Source organism: Eriocheir sinensis, chromosome 26 (assembly GCF_024679095.1).
Source record: "Eriocheir sinensis breed Jianghai 21 chromosome 26, ASM2467909v1, whole genome shotgun sequence".
Lineage (NCBI taxonomy): Eukaryota > Metazoa > Arthropoda > Malacostraca > Decapoda > Varunidae > Eriocheir > Eriocheir sinensis.
In genome coordinates, this window is record NC_066534.1 from 1,297,401 (window position 1) to 1,319,656 (window position 22,256).

The 22,256-nt window shown below is 42.6% G+C and overlaps 1 protein-coding gene across 1 annotated transcript in view; it reads right to left on the minus strand.

The window, feature by feature from the left end:
• Positions 1 to 2,240: 2,240 nt before the first annotated feature.
• LOC127003884 (H/ACA ribonucleoprotein complex subunit 4-like) overlaps positions 2,241 to 22,256 on the minus strand; it is a 54,243-nt gene continuing 34,227 nt past the window's right edge. The window contains exons 9-11 of the mRNA XM_050870991.1: positions 20,422 to 20,550; positions 5,818 to 5,967; positions 2,241 to 2,777 (exon numbers count right to left, since the gene is read on the minus strand). Of these exons, the coding sequence (XP_050726948.1) occupies positions 2,706 to 2,777; positions 5,818 to 5,967; positions 20,422 to 20,550 (351 nt within the window). The 3' untranslated portion in view covers positions 2,241 to 2,705. The remainder of the gene's footprint in view (positions 2,778 to 5,817; positions 5,968 to 20,421; positions 20,551 to 22,256) is intronic.

Consider the following 22,256-nt stretch of genomic DNA (forward strand, 5'->3'; position numbering starts at 1 on the left):
TTTGTAAACAATTATTCAATATCAAATCCTACAAAATTACTGACAAGTCTTATTTGTTACTTTGTGGGGTCCTCATGTTTCCTCTTGTGCAGTAAGGGCCGCTTTCACAGTTTTTTGGTTTGTTTTGATCATTACCAACGGTGGCGATCGCTGCTATAGTATTTCCATGTGAAACTGGCCGATGGGGTAGTGGCGGCTGCGGGGTTAGCCAGCCCCGCACCTTGCCACACACTCTCAACACCTCTCGCTTCCTCTGCAGCCGCCACTACCCCATCGGCCAGTTTCACGTGGAAAACTATAGCATCAATCGCCACCATTGGTAACGATCAAAACATACAAAACGACTGTGAAAGCAGCCCTAAGTGAAGGCCTAAAGAGTATTTCCAGAACATTATGGCTCCACCCACCACTGGTCATCACAGCAAAGCCACCAAGCTGTGAGAATTCTTTTCATATCCTGAGGGGGCTTCATGGTGCAGTGGTTCGCAGCCGAGAGAGCCCGGGTTCGATTCCCGGGCGGAGTGGAAAAATTTGGGTGGCTTTTCTGATACCCTACGCCCACCCAGCAGTGAATGGGTACCAGGTATTAATCGGGGGTTGTGTCCCATCTCCTGGGATCTGTTCCCTTCTCCTATAATTCCTTCCCCTTCTGTCTCTCTCCGGCATATGACCACTGATGTTGCGGCCACTAAACGAAAAGTTGGAAAGTTTCGTTTAGTCAGTGCAACATCTGTGGTCATATGCCAGAGAGAGACAGAAGGGGAAGGAATTATAGAAGGGAACAGATCTCAGGAGACGGGACACAACCCCCAATTAATACTTGATACCCATTCACTGCTGGGTAGGGTATCGGAAAAGCCGCCGAAATTTTTCCACTCCGCCCAGGAATCGAACCAGGGCTCTCTCGGTTGTGAGCCAAGTGTGCCTCCCCTCTACTCTGTGCAAAAGGGTTGTATGTGTGGAGCCACCCAAAACATACTCCATATGATGAGGGTGGACAAGGCTCTCTCATATAGACAGCATAATTATGTGGGGGAGAGAAAAAACGGTAGAGAGGATAAAGAATGCCCACCTCGAGGAATCTGATTTACGAAGTAAGAGATCGAGGCTTCCAGTTCTGGTGTTGAGTAAAATAAAGACTGAGAATGTTTACTGTAGAAGGTGACAGCCGAGTGTTATTGTTTAGAAGATTGTGCAAGTTGACAGGCGGTGAAATTGAGTTTTTGAGTCATTGAAGGACACACCAAATTCCTTCTGTCCCAATTGGAAAAGATAGAGATGTTCACCACAGCTTTATTATGTGAAGCTGTGGCATGTTCCCGGGAGGTCGTCTGTTGGGTGGAAAAAAACATGAGGGTTTGAAAACTGTGTGAGGCAACTGTAAAATATATTTCCAAACTGATATAATGAATAATTTATATATATATATATATATATATATATATATATATATATATATATATATATATATATATATATATATATTAGTTGTATAACTGGATTCAAAGTTCAGTGGGAGCTGCAATGGCCGTGTGTTGATATTTCTGGATGAAAAATTATGACAAAAAATTCGGTTTTCAACTCAAGTGCAGTTTTTTGTTACATTTAGAAGTTCCTACATGAAAAATGGTTTTATTCTCAACAGTTATATAGCTACACCTATAGTCTAAGGGTTAATAAGATAGTAGTGTTTTTACTAAAACAACACAATTTCATATAGTATGTCTAATGAGCACAGCATGAAGGAAACCCTCTGAGCAGTCACAGCCACACTATAAAATAGATGAAAAATGGTTTTATTCTCTACAGTTATATAACTATACCTATAGTCTAAGGGTTAATAAGATAGTAGTGTTTTTACTAATACAACACAATTTCATATAGTATGTCTAATGAGCACAGCATGAAGGAAACCCTCTGAGCAGTCACAGCCACACTATAAAATAGATGAAAAATTGTTTTATTCTCTACAGTTATACAGCTACACCTATAGTCTAAGGGTTAATAAGATAGTAGTGTTTTTACTAATGCTGCACAATTTCATATAGCATGTCTAATGAGCACAGCATGAAGGAAACCCTCGGAGTAGTTACAGCCACACTAGAGTGAAACCAAATTGTGGAGTCCGTTTGGGCGTAGGCTCCTGCGGGTCCATTTCTCCCCTCTGCTCTGCCACACAGTCCCAACACCTGTTTTTTCCTCTCATATGTTACCTTTACCTTACATATGAGAGGAAGAGATAGGGGTTGGGACTGTGTGGCAGAGCAGAGGGCAGGGAAGGACCTGCGGGAGCCTACGCCCAAACGGACTCAACAATTTGGTTTCACTATAGATGAAAAATGGTTTTATTCTCTGTAGTTATATAGCTACACCTATAATCTAAGGGTTAATAAGATAGTATTTTTACTAATACTACACAATTTCATTTATGTCTAATGAGCACAGCATGAAGGAAACCCTCTTGAGTAATCACAGCCACACTGGGCAGCCCACAGGTTGAGCAAAAGTGAAACTGTTGACAGACTACTAACTGAATACTACACTCGGCGACAACCACTGTGGGGGTAATGGCACTGCCGTTGACTTGATGGTTCACGCTCCTTCTACTCTTCCCTCCCACAGCCATGAGAAAGCACAGACACTGTACGGACCCAAACAATGAAGAGGGCGCCGCCACTTCACTGCAAACTGAGCACCAAGTCTTATCAGTCTGATCCACTCACAAAGCTGGAAGTTGATTCCTCATTTTCCTCCTTCTTCTTCTTCTTTTTAGCGCTCTACAATAAATATAAAGGTCAGAATTAATAGTCATTCTTGAGAAGGTTGAAAAATACATGAGGCCACTGGGAGAGTGTGGGTTACATTATAAAGAAGGATGCACAAATAGGAACTCTCACTCAAGAAGGACCGGGGCATCACAGTTGCAGACAGATAATGTGACTCACGAACTTCCTTTCTGTCTGGTGGATTCAACTACAGCAAGATACCGAGTAGATCATCCCGCAAGCTACTGGAGAATACCATCCACACCTGAATAACAGTAGATTCACCCAAGAGTCAGGGAAGAAAATAGACCTGACCCTTCTCCCTCTTGGACCTATGGTAAGATGACCCTTGAGTCTAAGGTAAAAGAATATGATCGTCCCTTCTCCCCTTTAGAGCAATGATAAAAGATAATGACCCTCCCTTCTACCTCCCTTGGGCCTATAGTAAAGAATATGACTTTTTTTTTTCCTCATTAACCTCAAAGACACAAAAAATTTAAGGGGTGCCTCCGGAGAATATAAGAAACATGTTTTTCAAGTACATTTCTCATGAAAACTCATTTCATCAAAGCATCTTTGGAACTTTACACAGCTTTTTGTACCTGATTTTGAGGTGGTGCTATGAGTTCCCTTTCAATCCTCCTTTATTTTCTAGTTTCCAAAGCAGTCTTGTATGTGGAACTTTGTCAAACGCCTTTTTCAGGTCTAGGTGGACGCAATCAACCCATCCGTCCCTTTCCTGTATTTTGTCTGTCACACATGAGTAAAGCTCAGTAAGTTTGTCACACATGAGCGCCCTTTTCTAAATCCATACCGTTTGCTTGCGATTAAATTTTGCTCCTCTAGAAATTTTGTCCATTGCTTCTTTCTCACTTTCTCACATATTTTACATACTACACTGGTCAGTGATACAGGTCTGTAGTTCAGGGGTTCTTCCTTCCCTCCACTTTTGTATATGGGGACCACTTCGGCCCTCCGCCACTCCTTAGGCACTGTACCAGTTGTTAACACACTGTACCAGTGTGTGTGTGTTCTCTCCTTCCTCATTTATTTCTCTTCCTTTCCCCTCCCTGCCATTTTTTCTCTCTTAATCTCTCATCTTATTTACCAATGCGATATTATGTTCCTGTATCACTGGAACTTTACGGCGGTGGCTGAGTGATAGTGTGCTGGGCCCACATTCGCCACGTGATGGACAGCGTGAGTTTGAATCCCCACGCTACCACCTGGGATTTTTCAGTCACCGCTGAGTGGCTTATGGGGAGAAGACGCCTAAAAAACTATTTTTCGACCCATTGGTCAATATTGAGTTATTAACATCACAATCACCCTTGAAATGTCTGGCATCTTCTGTGAAAACCGCAAGTTGATACCATTATTCCTTATATTTTTAAATCGCCAATGTTTACCATTATTTAAATGCCCCGCGCGCTCCAAGCCACGTGTTATTGCTATTGTTTGTGGTTTTGATGATATTGAAGCTTTTTTCTGCTTTATTGGGGGGCAATTTTTAGTGCTTTTACCCTTTTAGCTATCATATGGCAACATCCAGAGAGCGAGAGAGTAGTAGGAGGAGTGAGTCACGGTTGTGACCGTAGTGTCCCCGCTGACTCCTTGAGAGGTGGATGTCACGCACTCAGCTCCCAAGCGTCTTTCTTGCTCAGGAAAACGCACCTAGAAAAAGTTATGAAGATGACTGAGAGGAGGAGGAGCAGGAGAAGGGAAGAGAGCATAGCTTCAGGTGAGCAAGCCTTATCTCCCGCCCCCCAGCCAGTCACCACCTCACGACCTGAGTCATCACCACTGCCTCACCCAGTACCCTCAACCTCCCAGCATTCACCTCCACCATCACAAGTGACTACCATAGCACCAGAAGTAACACAGACATCTGCGATGCTAGCTGTTCAATAAGGAGTTTCCTCCTCCTGACGAAGACGAAGAAAGACTTATACTTAGTCGCAAACAACTGGAAAGCCTTATTTCAACAGCATGCACAAAATGCTGGGAGAGAAAGACGCTTCAGCTGACTCGTCACTGTTTTGACTCAACCGTCACTGTCACGTGTCCTCACCTGCGAGTGAGTAATATCCTGTATACAGGAGGGGACCAGGTACCATAAAGCCTAAACACTAAAATAAACAATGAATTACATTGAATTGCTGTTATTATCCCAATATATGTACAATTATGCCACATAAGCCTGTAAATATGATGATATGCACTACTCAGAGGAAAATGCCTCGTATCTCAGAAGTAAGGTTTGTGACCTTTAGGGCAAAATCACGGTGTCAGGTTTTTAAGTGACTGCAGACATAAAGGTAGGTTTAGAAAGAGGAAAGAAAGGAGATTTTTTATGTAGATTTAGATTTCCAAAAAAATGTAGTACATCTCGGTAGAATTTCTTTTTTGTTAAATAAGGTACAGTTTTGTAATCATGATTTTGTAATGTTTTTTTTCGAATATGCAATCCGAAAATGAAAATCTAAATCTTCAGAATCAAAGCTACATGTATCTGGATTATACAGACCGATTAGCAAGACATTAAGAAGAAAAATCCCAGAGTAATTTTGATTAATGCCGACAGCATTTATTGGCATTTACCGAGCACATTATAATTTATTTCTCGTCACTTAATGATCGGATCTCAGTGATACTTGGACACTGTATAGTAAACTTACTAAGACATTTACATAACAAATTTCATATCGATCTGAAAAAAATGAATGTCAGCCTCTAAGTGGAAGGCGTCTTCTTTCCTTAAAACTACCCACATGCTGTCCTGAAAGCCACCCATCAACCCAGACTCTAGAGGAAACCGTCCAAGTAAATAAAGAACAAGTTCCGGGGGGCAGCACGAGACAAGAGAAGATGGCGCCACTATAAACACTTGCCTGCACCATGACGGGCTGGGGCCGACTACCATCCAGGCCCCTCAAGCAAGCCTACCGGCGCTATAGGCATAGACAAAAAAAAAAAAATAATAATAATAATAATAAAAATAAAAAAAGAGAGAAAGAAATCTGAAGAGTGTGTAACAATTAGAACGGCTTACCTCCAGCACCGGGGGGCTATCTGCTGCTGTCTGTGCTTCCTTCTTCTTCCTCTTCTTTCCTCTTTCCAAGGGGACAGTGGTGCTGCTCCGAGGTGATGATCCTGCCCCCTCCACAGCTGTACTACCCACCGACCCTTCGCTTAGTTGTCGCTATGGAGAAAAAGGGAAAGTTTTGTTTAGTGGGCGCAACATCTGTGGTCATATGCTGGAGAGAGACAGAAGGGGAAGGAATTATAGGAGAAGGGAACAGTTGGAAAGTTTTGTTTAGTGGGCGCAACATCTGTGGTCATATGCCGGAGAGAGACAGAAGGGGAAGGAATTATAGGAGAAGGGAACAGTTGGAAAGTTTTGTTTAGTGGGCGCAACATCTGTGGTCATATGCCGGAGAGAGACAGAAGGGAAGGAATTATAGGAGAAGGGAACAGTTGGAAAGTTTTGTTTAGTGGGCGCAACATCTGTGGTCATATGCCGGAGAGACAGAAGGGGAAGGAATTATAGGAGAAGGGAACAGTTGGAAAGTTTTGTTTAGTGGGCACAACATCTGTGGTCATATGCCGGAGAGAGACAGAAGGGGAAGGAATTATAGGAGAAGGGAACAGTTGGAAAGTTTGGTTTAGTGGGCGCAACATCTGTGGTCATATGCCGGAGAGAGACAGAAGGGGAAGGAATTATAGGGGAAGGGAACAGTTGGAAAGTTTGGTTTAGTGGGCGCAACATCTGTGGTCATATGCCAGAGAGAGATAGAAGGGGAAGGAATTATAGGAGAAGGGAACAGTTGGAAAGTTTTGTTTAGTCGGCACAATATCTGTGGTCATATGCCAGAGAGAGACAGAACGGGAAGGAATTATAGGAGAAGGGAACAGTTGGAAAGTTTTGTTTAGTGGGCGCAACATCTGTGGTCATATGCCGGAGAGAGACAGAAGGGGAAGGAATTATAGGAGAAGGGAACAGACCCCAGGAGACGGGACACAACCCCTGATTAATACCTGGTACACTGCTGCGTGGACAGGGACGTAGGGTATTGGAAAAGCCGCCCAAATTTTTCCACTCCGCCCGGGAATTGAACCCGGGCTCTCTCGGTTGTGAGCTGAGTGTGCTAACCACTGCACCATGAAGCCCCCAGAGAAAAAGGGAGTAAAGGTGAAGTTGGAGGATGAATAAATTTTGCAATTACTCTTACGTTACTTTATTTTTTTAGTGCGGTCCTTCACGTCGGTAATCTCAGACGCTTCCGATTCTCAACAGTTTCCAAAGACCAAAAATAAGATTAACCCTTAGACGACGGTGGAACTCTATACAGGTGGTCCAGAATACAGTCAGACAGTTTTGTATGGCAGAAATATAACACCAGTTCCAGATTGCGGTAGAATCTATATAAAGACGATAGTTAGAACACCTCTTATGCGCCGTAGCTATATTTACTGCTAACCACTGCACCATGAAGCCCCCCCACTACTCTTGGAAATGCCCCCAACTCTTACAAAAGAAAGCCTTGTCAAACGTCTGTGGCTGGACGCAGAAATGTTTAGGAATACAACTCTTAACCCTGGATGAGTATCGATATTTTCAGTACCCATATTGTATATCGTGTTGCACCTTTGCAACTGTGACTTTAACGCTTTAAATGACCACTTTAGGTATGTTGTACTTTAATGTTTGTTCTTTCTAAAATTACTTTAGACATTACTTAGTGCTAATAAGTGGTGAAAAAAACAATCAGAATGCTTTATGTACTTTATTACAAAGAATACAAAAAACTTCTACCTTATTTTAACTATCATTAGAAAAAAATAAAAAAAAAATACTTATGTCCATACAAAAAAATAAAGCCTCTGGAGATCGGTGTATTACAGTTGTCTCTCACAGCCTGCACAGTCCCAGTTCTCTGCAAAATCCACGCTGAAAAATAGAACAGGTCAAACTTTAGTAAAATTTTCTCACCCTGTTTTTCTTGTTTCTTTAAAAAAAAAAATTTTGGGTACCTAAATATGCTTTAAACTTCATGAAAATTTTTATGTATACTACCCAATCATTGACAAAGCTACTGTGGAAGTTTCATGGAAATCGAAATAAGATAAGGTACTAAATAAATTATTTTCCTAGAGAGGGTCGAGTTACAGGTAGGCCAGTCAAATGAGACAAAGAAAATGATGAGAAAGGAAAAAAATTACGGAAAGCTGCAATTAGTGTCATCACCTTCATAATAGAGTATATAAAAACATATCAATTTTGCACCCCTCTATCGCCCCGGTTTTGGCGGCCATCTTGAAAAAATGGCGGCGAAAAACAGTTTTTTGTAAATATCTCGGTTAATATTAACTTTAGAGGAAGAAGTGTTTATATAAAAACTATTCTATGAAAGATTTTCTACAAAATATGTTTTATATAATTTTCTGTATGGTGCTTGGTTTCGATGCTAATGGTACGCATATATCATACATTTCTTAAATTTTGCGCCTACTTATGTATTATTGGTAGTAAAGTTATTCAAACTCAATCTCTCCTCTGAAGAAAGGTCAACAATAGAGGGAACTTTACAGGAGACTGATTCCACACCGATTGATGATGAACAACTGCAAGGTGTGCTCCGTAGGTTCAATGGCATTATTAACCAAATGAAGAGCAAGGGTGACACTGCAAAACTTTGGGTCCAGTACTTTGAAATGGTAACCCTGGTTAAGCAATTCATTGAAGCAGAACGTTCAGGAAACTGGCAATTACACCTTGAAACAATCCAAAAGATGCTACCCTACTTCCATGCTAGTGGTCACTTTCTCTATGCAAAGTCTGCTCATCTGTACCTTCAAGACATGTTTAATCTCAAAGATCACCTCACCCCCAAGGAATATGAGGATTATGTACAAAGAGGCTATTTTACAATAAGAAGGTCAGATAAGTTTTGGTCTGGGATCTGGTCCGACATGACCATTGAACAGACATTGATGCGATCTATGAAGAGTTCTGGTGGGCTGACAAATGGCAGAGGGATGACTGATTCAATGCTTACTAAGTGGGTGATTGGAATGCCTACCACTCTGAAGATCACAGAGAAGATTGAAGAATATTGTGATGTTGCTTTTAGTACATCAGAGCAACATGTAGACGCCAGAAAATCACGTATTTCAAGAGATGCTCAAGATCTTCAGAACTTCATGGAATGGTTTTCATCACATCCACCATTTCCAGATTTTGATGGCATAATGTCAATAAGTACAGGATTAACAGGAGATGAAAGAACTAATCCTCATAGTGCTTATGAAGTTGGATTGGTTTCTATGTCAAATATTGTTGGCGACAATTTTGCAAAAGTCAAGTTTCAAAGAAAGAAAAGAGTCAAAACACTAGTAGCTACCAAGACGGGAGTAAAAACCAAAGATTTTGCATGTTCAGCTGATCCTGAGATGTTATTTAGAAGAATTTCATATGTTAAAAAATCAAAAGAACAATTAAAACAAAGCTTTCAGCATGAACTGGCTCCTCATCCCTTGTCACTGTTTGATGAATTAGGAATGCGCAAAACCAAGAAATCTTCACTTTATGAAGCATTTTTACCTTTGTGTGACATTGAGATTGGAGATACTGTTTATGTTGTTGATGGGGGATTTCTTATGCATAGAGTTGTTTGGCATCAACAAGAGCTCTTTTCAACAATTTTGGACAGATATGCTGAATATGTGAGGAAGCACTACAAGGAGACTGCCATCATTATCTTTGATGGGTATCCAGAAAATCTAGACGACAAAGGTACAAAAGGCGCTGAACGTGCACGTCGAGTAATTTGTGCTACAAGAGACACCATATTTGATGAAACTATGCCAGCAACAACAAGTCAGAGCAAATTTCTGTCAAATGAGCGAAATAAGAGCAGACTTATTACAAAACTCATCACCAAGTTGACCTCAGAAGGATTTACTGTAAAACAAGCTAGTGAAGATGCAGACACACTCATTGTTAATACAGCTATCGAAGAATCCTTCAAGACTGATTCTGTAACAATAGTTGGAGAAGATGTAGACCTTCTGGTAATCCTGACCGCATTAGCAGGATCAAACAATAACATACATTTCCTAAAACAAGGCAAAGGAAATACAGAGAACAAACTGTATACACAATCGTCCATGAAGTATGGATCAGTCATTAAAGACAATATTCTTTTCTTGCATGCATTTAGTGGGGCTGATACCACTTCCGCCTTTTACAAAAAAGGGAAACTTAAGTTTGTAAACCTCCTGGAAAAGCATGAAGAACTTCAGGAACTTGCAGCTGTGTTTAAGAAACCACATGCAGATCCAACAGAAATCGCTGAAGCAGGAAAAGCTTTCATCCTTCAGTTATATGGGAACAAAGAATGTAAATCCCTTGGTGACTTGAGATATCAATGCTTTGTCAAAACATTAAGTAGAAGTACATTTACCTTGAGTTCCTTGCCTCCTACAGACGCCGCTGCTCGGTTTCACTCTCTACGCACTTATCTCCAGGTTCAGAAATGGTTAGGAATTGACTTGCCACCTACAGATTGGGGTTGGAAGAAGACTGAAAATGGACTAGCCCCAATCGAGACAAACAAAGACCCTGCTCCTCCAGATCTTCTAAACATTATATCATGTAAATGCCTCAAAGGATGTATGACAGCCACTTGCAGTTGCAGAAAGTCAGGATTAAAATGCAGTGAAATATGTGCGTCATGTAAAGGACTATCTTGTAGCAACTCTGATGTAAGCATAGATGAGGAGGACTGTGATGACCCCACTGATGAGATGCTAGAAATTTTCTTAGTGCCAGAAGGCGAAACCCATGAAGAAGATTAAAGATAAGCTCAGATAATTTCCATAAAAATAGGCTATGATGTTTGGGTGGATGGTTGTGTGTAAGGGTGGTAACTACGCCAGTGAGTATTCACTGTCTGTCCTAATATATAAGCCAGAAAAAAGGAGGAAGGACACCTCTAGAAGAAGATTTTCCTAAGTATTTCAAGTAATAGGGCCAACGAAAAAAACAGTAAGAACGTTCTCGTGCGTGTAGCATCAAAACCATGCAATATACAAAAATAATGTATAGAACACTTTTTGTGTAGAATTTTATGTAGAATAATTTGTATTTCAATACCTTTCCCTGTAAAATAATTATCAAGGTAGATATTTACAAAAAACTGTTTTTGGTCGCCATTTTTTCAAGATGGCGGCCAAAACCGGGGTGATAGAGGGGTGCAAACTTGATATGTTATTAAGTACCCCATTATAAAGGTAATAAAACAAACTGCAGCTTTCCGTAATTTTTTTCCTTTCTAAATTACCATTTGACTGGACTAAGGGTCTTTTTAGGGGGGTTCAGAGATGCACAACATCCATATAACTTATTAGATACCAATGAAATGTACACTTGCATAACACACTCAAGAAAACTGGAAAACATAATAGTTCCTCACCCTAGCAACAGGAGGGGCAGAAGACAGAGTAGTGGGATGCACACACGGACTTCCCACATCCACTGCAGCAGACCCGGGTTCGTCCCTGCTCTCTGGTGGGGCAGAGGAAGCACCGCTGCCTCTTCTCAGTTTTCTTTTGCTGTGTTGCTGGCCTCTCCTCAGGTGGGACATTGAAAGTGTTACGTATGAGGCTACGCAACTGGATTCTGGGGCCCCCTCCTCCGTTTGGATGATCTCACTGCTGTAGAGGGGAGGAGTTCAGCAGAAGGCAGTGGTTGTGGGTCATCCACGTCTTCATCATCATCATCCATCAACCCACGAGACGTAGATGGAAGAGGAGAGAACACACGGCCACGCTTGGGTCGGTGAGGGGTGGCAGGGGTGGGCTGATCATCAGCAGGTGTAGAGGTGGAAGGCAGAGGTGTAGAGGGCTGGAACAGTGTCCTGCTACGAGTTGTGATGATGGCAGGAGGCAAGAGAGGTGTTGTTGTGGTGGAAACTGTAGTGGTGGGGTAGGCTGCTGTGTTTACACAAGATAAGAGGTCAGGCGAGCGAGATAAGGTGGCTGGCTGGGTCAGAGTGGAGAGTGGAGTTGCCAGGTCGTGTATTTCTGCCTCTGCTGCCTCCTCTTGTGTGCAGGGCCGGATTTTGGGTTTAGGGGGCCCTGGGCACTAGAGCTTTGCGGGGCCCCCAGAGGAGGAGGGTGTGATTGAAGTGACAGCATGAAACATCTTATAAATATTAATAAAAGTAAATCACAAAAGTTAAAATCTTTGGGTTCTCTTACGTATTTTATTTATAAAATTAACCTGTAATTAGCTCCTTATGCAATACGTTTCAGTACCTTACTTTGTACTTAAATAAAAATAATCATTTAATTTCTCACTGCTTATATTTCTTCTAAAATAATACCATGATTGACTTGACTATTCCATGGAGCTACATACAATACATATAATAATACGTATTTCCATTCAGTGACTAATCCTTAATATAAATAAACATTTTAACATTTACTCTTTAAACTAGGAAAAAGTGTGTAATTATCACAAAAGGAAATTCATCTTAAAAGTAAATTCAATCATTGCACAGCAGCATAGCACTACATACGTAATTATAAGAACTAATGACTAAGTACAGCATGAAACATGTTACCTTATATCACAACTTCAAAAAATAAAGTAAATCACAGAAGTTAAAATCTTTGGTTCCTCTTAGGTATTTTGTTTATAAAATTAAACTGGTAATTAGCTACTTATGCAATAAGTTTTAGTACCACACTTTGATTTAATGTCTGGAAATGATAATTGATAAATAAATCAATGAATTCCAAGGGTCTACAGACAGGAAAATATATAACTGTTTCAAAATAAAATAGGAATGTGATTCAGATAATTCTGTAAATGACTGAACACATAAAACAAAGAAATTCTTAGCAAAAAATATAATAGCAAGAATTTAATGAGATAACATACAAATTATACAAAAAACTTTAAAACACTTTACGCCTGGCTTTCATTCTTGCAAAGTCTTGAATAACTTCAGCTGTGTCAATTCTCTTGAGAATTTCACACTCAGCACTTAATAAAGTAAGAGATGCCAAACGATTTTGATTCATTGTACTTCGCATTGAGCTCTTAATCCTCTTTAGTTTTGAAAATGATCTTTCCCCAGTGCAGTTTGTCACAAACATGGAAAGGTATATCCTGAATGCTAGCTCTACATTTGGAAAGGCTGATACAACATCACATTCATGTAGTATTGAATACATATTACATTCTGAAGTTGGACTAATCAGTGAAGTGGTTTCAGAATCAATTTTATGCAGAAAAGCTTGAAAATGCACCATTTCAGATACCAAACATGATTCCAAATCTCTAGGGTAAGTCCTCACCAAATTTGAAGCAGACTTTCGAAGTTCTTCTGTTTCCATGGTAGTTATATGCGACATGAAGCCAAACCATTTTCCTAACTTTTCATATGCCTTAAGGCGATCGTCAAGTGCTGTTGCTAGCTGATCAATGATAGGTAGGTACGCCATGGCTCTAAATTGCTCTCTCGGTTGTAAATGAGCATCTTCTGCACTATCACTCTCATCATACTGCCGCTTTCTTCTTCGAATACGCCGTTGCTCTCCTTCATACTCACTGTGTCCACATTTTTCTACAGCAATCTTTTCATATTCATCAAAGCGATCTCTTAAATCATGAACAAAATCTTTTAGTGACCCTAACAATTTTACTGCTGTGTTAAAGTCAAGGCCTGAGGTCTGCAATTTCTGACTAGTGACATTGAATCTAGTTAGAATATCTTCCCATGTTACCAGTAAAATTACTGTTTCTAGTTTATCAAGCTCTTTCATAATACCAGAAGCCTCACATTTAGCCTCACCATTCAGATTGTCATCATTCATTAGATTTTCTAATACATTCATACTTTGTTCATATCCCTTTGATAGTGCTTCTACAGCATCTGCACGCGCTGACCAACGTGTGTCAGACAAACACTTAACAACAGGCTTTTCCTGTAATGCTTGTCGATGTTTCTGCCATCGATATGTTGACTTTGATAAATATACATAGAGTCTTTGAATTATGCCAAATAAATTGACAGCATCTCTGCAGCATTCAGCAGCACAAACCCCTACCAGGTTTAAAGAATGGGCCATACATGGGACAAAATCAGCAAATTCACACTTTGTTCTAATATATGCCTGAGTTCCTTTGTACTTGCCAGACATGTTGCTGGCATTATCATAAGACTGGCCACGGCAGTCAGAAATAGAAATGTTCTTACTTTCAAGAAAACTCAGAACTAAATCTGCTATTCCTTTGCCTGTGTGATTAAGTAATGGGACAAATGTTAAAAAGCGTTCAACTGGTCCCTCTGGCAGCACATATCTAATGGTTAGGCATAGTTGATCTACATGTGATATATCTGGTGTAGAGTCTACAGATATTGAGTAATACTTTGCTTTCTGAACTTCCTGAACTATTGTACACATAACATGCTTTCCAAGAACATGTCCACTCCCTTGATTTGCATGCTTCTTTATGTGTGTTGCCAAGAAAGGATCATATTTACTTAAGAGCTCTAATATACCCAGATAATTTCCATTATGAGGTGATCCAATAACTTCATTATCACCTCTGAGTGGTAGCCCACGTTCACAAATAAAAATGAGTACATCCACGCATCGCTGCAAAACCTCACTCCAATAGTAATGCTCAGATTGATATTGGTGAACTAATTCTTCATTCACTTGTCCTCTTTGCGATTTTCTAATTACTAGGCTTGTCAGTGAATATTTATGCATTTCAGAGTTACTATGACTTTCAATGGCCTCCCTTGCATGTTTCCAGTCTTTAAAACCAGAGGTAAATTTTGATTTTGTTTGTGACATAAGGCGGCATGTAAAGCAAAAAACACAGCCAGTCTTTTCTGAGTAACATAACCATCCAAGATCAATATCTTCCCCAGATAATGTGTGCTTTCTAGTAAAAAGGCTTCTTGAACAATAGCGAGTTTTTTCTCCATCCTTAACTGCTGAGTTTTTGAAGTCACTGCCAACATAATTACGACATTTAGCACTTCCCTTTTCAATCCAGTAACTTCTAAAGTCTTCACTTAGGTGTTCAGGCCAAAGACCAATGTCATTTTCATAAGTCAGTTTCACGGTTTGATTTTTCTCTAAAGTTGAGTCACTTACATTACCACCGACAGTTACTGAGGTACTGGAACTAGCAATAGGCTCATTTGTACTGACAGCCACAGACGTACTGACACTAGTAACAGGCTCACTTGAAGGTGCTTCGTTAGATGCTTTAATGGAAGCCTCTGAATCAATGCTGGCTTCATCTTTGTTTTCTCCTAGCTCTAAGGGTATCTCATTAACTTCATCTAGTGGAGTACTCTTTACCCATCCTGTGATTTTTGGTAGCTTTTTTTGTTCATTTTCTAGCAGCACAACTTTTTTCGCTTTGCTGAGCCTGACTGATACTTCCTTCCCTTATCTCGCTCTCGTCCGGACATTGTTATGACATTTGGAAGTGGTTGCCAGCTTTCACATTTATAGGAGTGACAGTATTCTCCTTCAGTAACCGATGGTCCAGTCCAGTGATAAGTCAGCTGTCGGCCTGTACAAAAGAAATACAGTTCAAATACTAAGTGGTGAGGTGAGCAATTCAGCACACAACTGGAAGGTATATGCTAGGCTACCATAGATTAAGAGCCAATAGTATTAGGCTATTCCAGTTTTGTGAATGAAACAAAATAAAAGTAGGTTAGCCCCATTTCTGTCGCAAATCATTACTTTTTAAATAAAATGTTTTGTTCAGTTCAGTAGGAAAATTCATGTGTATAACTGGTGCAACAAACCTCGTGAAAAATATGTGTGTAAAATATGAGTTTGCAGTATTACATAATATGTATATGTATGTATACATGTGTGGACAAGAAGCCATGTAGGCTCAGCAAAAATGGCTGGCTGGGTCGTTTTTTCCTTAAATCGGGACTTGTATATGTGCCAGCTTGGTATGATGCTCGGGTATATCTCCTAATCTAACCATGGGATATTATCGAAAATTATCCCATTGTGACCAGCTATTCATGTGTTATTCACCTGTCAGATTCACCGTTCAAGATGCGAAGTTAACTTATTATAGGGAAAAATGTAATTGGGACCAAAGCTGTGGCAACTACCCATATTTCCACATCTTCTTTTATCAGTTTTTCGATTGCTTCACTTGCATCAACCTTTTCTTCTAACAATTCTTTCATTATATCATTCTCATTAACGTCACCACCACCACAACACCACACTCACCACCACCACAACAACTCACTCACCACCACCACAACAACTCACTCACCACCACCACAACACCACACACCACCACCACAACACCACACACCACCACCACACCACACCACCACCACAACAACACAACCACCACAACAACACTACCACCACAACCACAACACCAACACCACCACTACAACAACACACTCCCACCACCACCACAACACCACACACCACAACCACAACAACTCACTCACCACCACCACAACACCACACTCACCACCACCACAACAACTCACTCACCACCACCACAACACCACACTCACCACCACCACAACACACTCACCACCACCACAACACCACACTCACCACCACCACAACACCACACTCACCACCACCACAACACCACACTCACCAACACCACAACACCACCTCCACCACCACCACAACACACACCACCACCACCACCACAACACCACACTCACCACCACCACCACAACACCACACTCACCACCACCACAACACCACACTCACCACCACCACAACACCACTCACCACCACCACAACAACACACTCACCACCACCACAACAACACACTCACCACCACCACAACACACTCACCACCACCACAACAACACACTCACCACCACCACAACAACACACTCACCACCACCACCACAACACACCACCACCACCACAACACACCACCACCACAACACACCACCACAACACACCACCACCACAACACACCACCACCACAACACACCACCACCACCACAACACACCACCACCACCACAACACACCACCACCACCACAACACACCACCACCACCACAACACACCACCACCACCACAACACACCACCACCACAACACACCACCACCACCACAACACCACAATAACACACCACCACCACAACACCACCCCCACCACCACCACAACACACTCACCACCACCACAACAACACACTCACCACCACCACAACAACACACTCCACCACAACACCACACTCACCACCACCACAACACCACACTCACCACCACCACAACAACACACTCACCACCACCACAACAACACAAACAACACCACCACCACAACACACACAACACCACCACAACAACACCACACCACCACCACAACAACAACAGCACCACCACCACAACAACACACTCACCACCACCACAACAACACACTCACCACCACCACAACAACACACTCACCACCACCACAACAACACACTCACCACCACCACAACAACACACACCACCACCACCACAACAACTCACTCACCACCACCACAACACCACACTCACCACCACCACAACAACACACTCACCACCACCACAACACCACACTCACCACCACCAAACAATAACACTCACCACCCACCACCACAACAACACACTCACCACCACCACAACAACACACTCACCACCACCACAACACCACACACCAGCACCACCACAACAACACACTCACCACCACCACAACACCACACACCAGCACCACCACAACAACACACTCACCACCACCACAACACCACACACCAGCACCACCACAGCAACACACTCACCACCACCACAACACCAAGCAGCAGCACCAGGAAGCTTGCTTCCGCTGCAACGGCAGGCTGCGTGCTTGTGTTTACATACGGCTTGATCTTGATCTTGATTCTACAGGTGGATACATGAGACTCTCATGTATCCACGCTTCGCTAATACTAATACAGATGCTTATTTTACTTGATTAACTTCACAGTTACGAATGACGGGTTTGACGGCACTTAATTAGATTCCTTAAGAATAAAAACCCTATACAACAACGAGATACACGTAACACAGGTATATTAATTTGCTGCGAAGTAGCGGCACCACTACGTATGTTTGGCGTGGAAATGTTGCCTGCTCCAAGGAGAATAGTTAGCGAGCAAACTACCTCGTCCATGACGGACGGCGAAACCACATATAGATTAAATCAATAGAAAATTAGAAAGGGGTACTTAAAGTACAGAAATATTGGGGGGATATCATGTTGTGGTAACAACCCCATCGATTGCGCCCCTCCTCGGTATAGAACCTTAAAAAAAATAAAAAATAAAATAAAAAAACGCTTCAGCGCGGGGCCCCTAAAAGCGCGGGGCCCTGGGCACTGGCCCCTTGTGCCCCCCCCCAAATCCGGGCCTGCTTGTGTGGTGCAAAGTGTTACCATGTCTGTAGATGAAGGGGAAGCCTCTGGGGTGGCTGCAGGGCTTGATGGAGGTGGGGGAGGGGAGGTACTCCTCGAGGTCCCCTTTTCAGAGGGCCTTGGGGTAGGGTCATCTTCATCTCCCTCCACATCCACGTAAACCTCATCCACCCCCTCGTCAACCTCCCAGTTGTCGGTCCCATCCTCCCCGTACTCACTTCCGTCCGAGTCATCCCACTCCAACAACTCATTTATCTCCTCGTCGGTCAAACTTGGCTTCGACATGATTTCTGTAAAACAAAGCAAAAAGCATGTCTTAGAAAAAAAAATCTTAAAAAAAAAAATAAGGTACATACCTCAATTCTGTAAATGGCATACGTCAGCACAATCACTTACGAACCCCACATAAAAATTTCACTAAGTTATTCCAACAAATGTTATTGTTATGAATTTTATTATCAAAACAATACGCATTTAAATGTACTTACATAACAGTCACAGCTTGTATAATGATGTTGCTGAAATGCAACGCAAGTGGCTCATACACCATGAAGGGAGGGCGAAGTAGCACAGAGACCCTCACAGCTTGACAGCAGGCACCAAACTGAGGCGGCAGGCGAGATGTGGGGTGCCGACGCAGTTTAAATGCCCGCGCGCAGGCGCAAATACGCATTTAAAGGAAGTGGCGCGTTGTAAATACACTCAACCCTCGATTTGCCGGACCTCCTTTGCCGGATTTCGGATTTGCCGGACAAGAGTCCGTGGGGTAAAAAAAAAAAAAAAAAAAAAAAGTCCGGGACAAGTCGATTTCAAACTACCGCGCCAGACAAAGTTCGCAAATCGGGCACTAGATGGCAGCGCGGGCGGACATACACGTCTAGTACTGGACTGTACACAAGTCTGCCGCGTCACACGAGTGTTGTGCTTACGTGCTTGTCGTGGATACACCTCTTCTTCACAACGATGCCACCCAAAAACCCACCAAAGAAAGTAACCAAGCGTACAGCTAAACCTGTGCACCTTTCTGTGTCGCAAAAACTGGAACTTTTACGTAAAATAGATGGAGGAATGAGTGTTGCCCAAGTCTGCGAGCTGTATGGGGTGAAAAAACAGACAGTTTCGGACATAAAAAAAGCTAGAGGAAAGTTAGAAAATTATGCAGTTAAATTTGCTGTGTCGGGAAAGGGTGATGCAACTAGAAAGCATATGAAAGACCCGAAATGTGTTGAACTTGATTTGGCAGTGTACAAGTGGTATACCCAGGAGCGTGCATGTGGGGTGGAAGTGAGGGGAGTGGAGTTGGCCGCTAGTGCTGCTAAGCTTGCTGCCCACATGGGTATTGAGTTCAAGGCCAGTGATGGGTGGCTCTGGCGCTTCCGCAGGCGCCATGGCATCCGCAATCCGGCTGTGACAGGTGAGGCTGAAAGTGCCGATGCTGAAATGATTGAACCTTTCCGTGATGAGTTGATGAAATTTATTAATGATGAAGATTTATCCATGTCACAAATATATAATGTTGATGAAACTGGTATGATGTGGCGGGCCTTACCAAGAAACACTCAGGCTGGGATGCATGTATATGTGCATGTTGTAGAAGGTAATATATTATATTACAGGACAGTATAGGACAGCTATGCGAGGTGTAGTCCGGGGGAGGGTTGTGTTTCCCGGACATATATAGGGTAAAGTCCGGCAAGGGGGTAGACCCCCGGACATTTTCCATTGCCGGACATTTGCCATTCCCGGACAAGCCTTCCCCCCTTTTAGTCCGGCAAATCGAGGGTTGAGTGTATACAACATCGATACTCACATAGGGTTAAGCTGGTATTACAAGACACTTCCGCTGCTCACATCAGCTACTTACAAAGGTCAAAGGGGGGATCAATCAGGTTCTAATAAGTCTTTTTTTAGGCTCATGGTACAGAGGAAGGGTCAGACTACCACCAGGGTCATAAAACTACCCCTGGAAATGCCCACAACTCCTACGAAAGCCTTGTCAAATGTATGTTTCTTTAGGTTCATGGTAGAAAAGAAGGGTCAGACTACCACCAGGGTCATAAAACTAACCCTGGAAATGCTCACAACTCCTACGAAAGCCTCTTCAATTATGTGTTCTTAGGGGGCAATATGTCTGTTAATACGCCCCTTAGTCTTGTGAGCTAAATAACAACACAGACATTACGCCAAGACTCACCTTCCTCCGCTGGGGTGTCTCAGGGCTCGCCTCCATGGGACAGTTGTCGAGGCTATCGGCGGGCGTCTTGTCGATGGGCTCTCCGTATTTATCAAGGAGCCCGCCCATGATCTTCTTCTTCTCAATGGCCTGCAGAGGAGATGCAAACGTAAGAACTTTGAGGTATTTTGCTGGTGTCATTATATTTGCAGCTGTCCTTAACCCAGTAGCAGCAGGGATCATGTTTCTGAATGGTCCCTCTCAGCAAGAAAAATGAGAAAAAATCATCCCTCACACAAACCATTTTATAATATACAGTTGAGCCCCATTTAGCCTACAACTCAAGCCTATAACAACATAATACTCTCAACATTCCATCTTTAACCTGGTGGTGGTGGTAGCAGCGGGGATCATGTTTCTTAATGGTCCCTCCAAGCGAGAAAAATAAGAAAAAATCATCCCTCACACAAACCATTTTATAATATATATCAAAGCATTTGTGATCAGATTATGTATCATCTATTTTGGGGGGTTTGTATCATGGCACAAATTTGGCCTGTTGCTGCTACACGGTAAAGCCACAAATTTGGCCCATCGCTGCTACACGGTAAAGCCACAAATTTGGCCCGTCGCTGTTACTGATCAAGCCACAAATTTGGCCCGTCGCTGCTACACGGTAAAGCCACAAATTTGGCCCGTCGCTGTTACTGATCAAGCCACAAATTTGGCCCGTCGCTGCTACACGGTAAAGCCACAAATTTGGCCCGTCGCTGTTACTGATCAAGCCACAAATTTGGCCCATCGCTGCTACACGGTAAAGCCACAAATTTGGCCCGTCGCTGTTACTGATCAAGCCACAAATTTGGCCCGTCGCTGCTACACGGTAAAGCCACAAATTTGGCCCGTCGCTGCTACACGGTAAAGCCACAAATTTGGGCCGTCGCTGCTACACGGTAAAGCCACAAATTTGGCCTGTCGCTGCTACACAGTAAAGTCACAAATTTGGCCCGTCGCTGCTACACAGTAAAGCCACAAATTTGGCCTGTCGCTGCTACACGGTAAAGCCACAAATTTGGCCCGTCGCTGCTACACGGTAAAGCCACAAATTTGGCCCGTCGCTGCTACGGTAAAATATAATTTGGCCCATCACTGCTAAATGGTAAAGCCACAAATTTGGCCCGTCGCTGCTACACGGTAAAGCCACAAATTTGGCCGTCGCTGCTACACGGTAAAGCCAGAAATTTGGCCGTCGCTGCTACATGGTAAAGCCACAAATTTGGCCCGTCGCTGCTACACGGTAAAGCCACAAATTTGGCCTGTCGCTGCTACACGGTAAAGCCACAAATTTGGCCCGTCGCTGCTACACGGTAAAGCCACAAATTTGGCCTGTCGCTGCTACACGGTAAAGCCACAAATTTGGCCCATCGCTGCTACACGGTCAAGCCACAAATTTGGCCTGTTGCTGCTACACGGTAAAGCCACAAATTTGGCCCATCGCTGCTACACGGTCAAGCCACAAATTTGGCCTGTTGCTGCTACACGGTAAAGCCACAAATTTGGCCCGTCGCTGCTACACAGTAAAGCCACAAATTTGGCCCATCGCTGCTACACGGTAAAGCCACAAATTTGGCCCGTCGCTGCTACACGGTAAAGCCACAAATTTGGCCCGTCGCTGCTACACGGTTAATCCGATTTAACTTTAACCCAAAGTGTCATATTGGTGTATAGTAATCCCTCACCATATCGCGGTTCACTTATCACGGTCTCGCTGTATCGCGGATTTTTAAATTGTAAATATTTAGTTTCATATCGTGGATTTTTAAATTGTAAATATTTAGTTTCATATCGCGGATTTT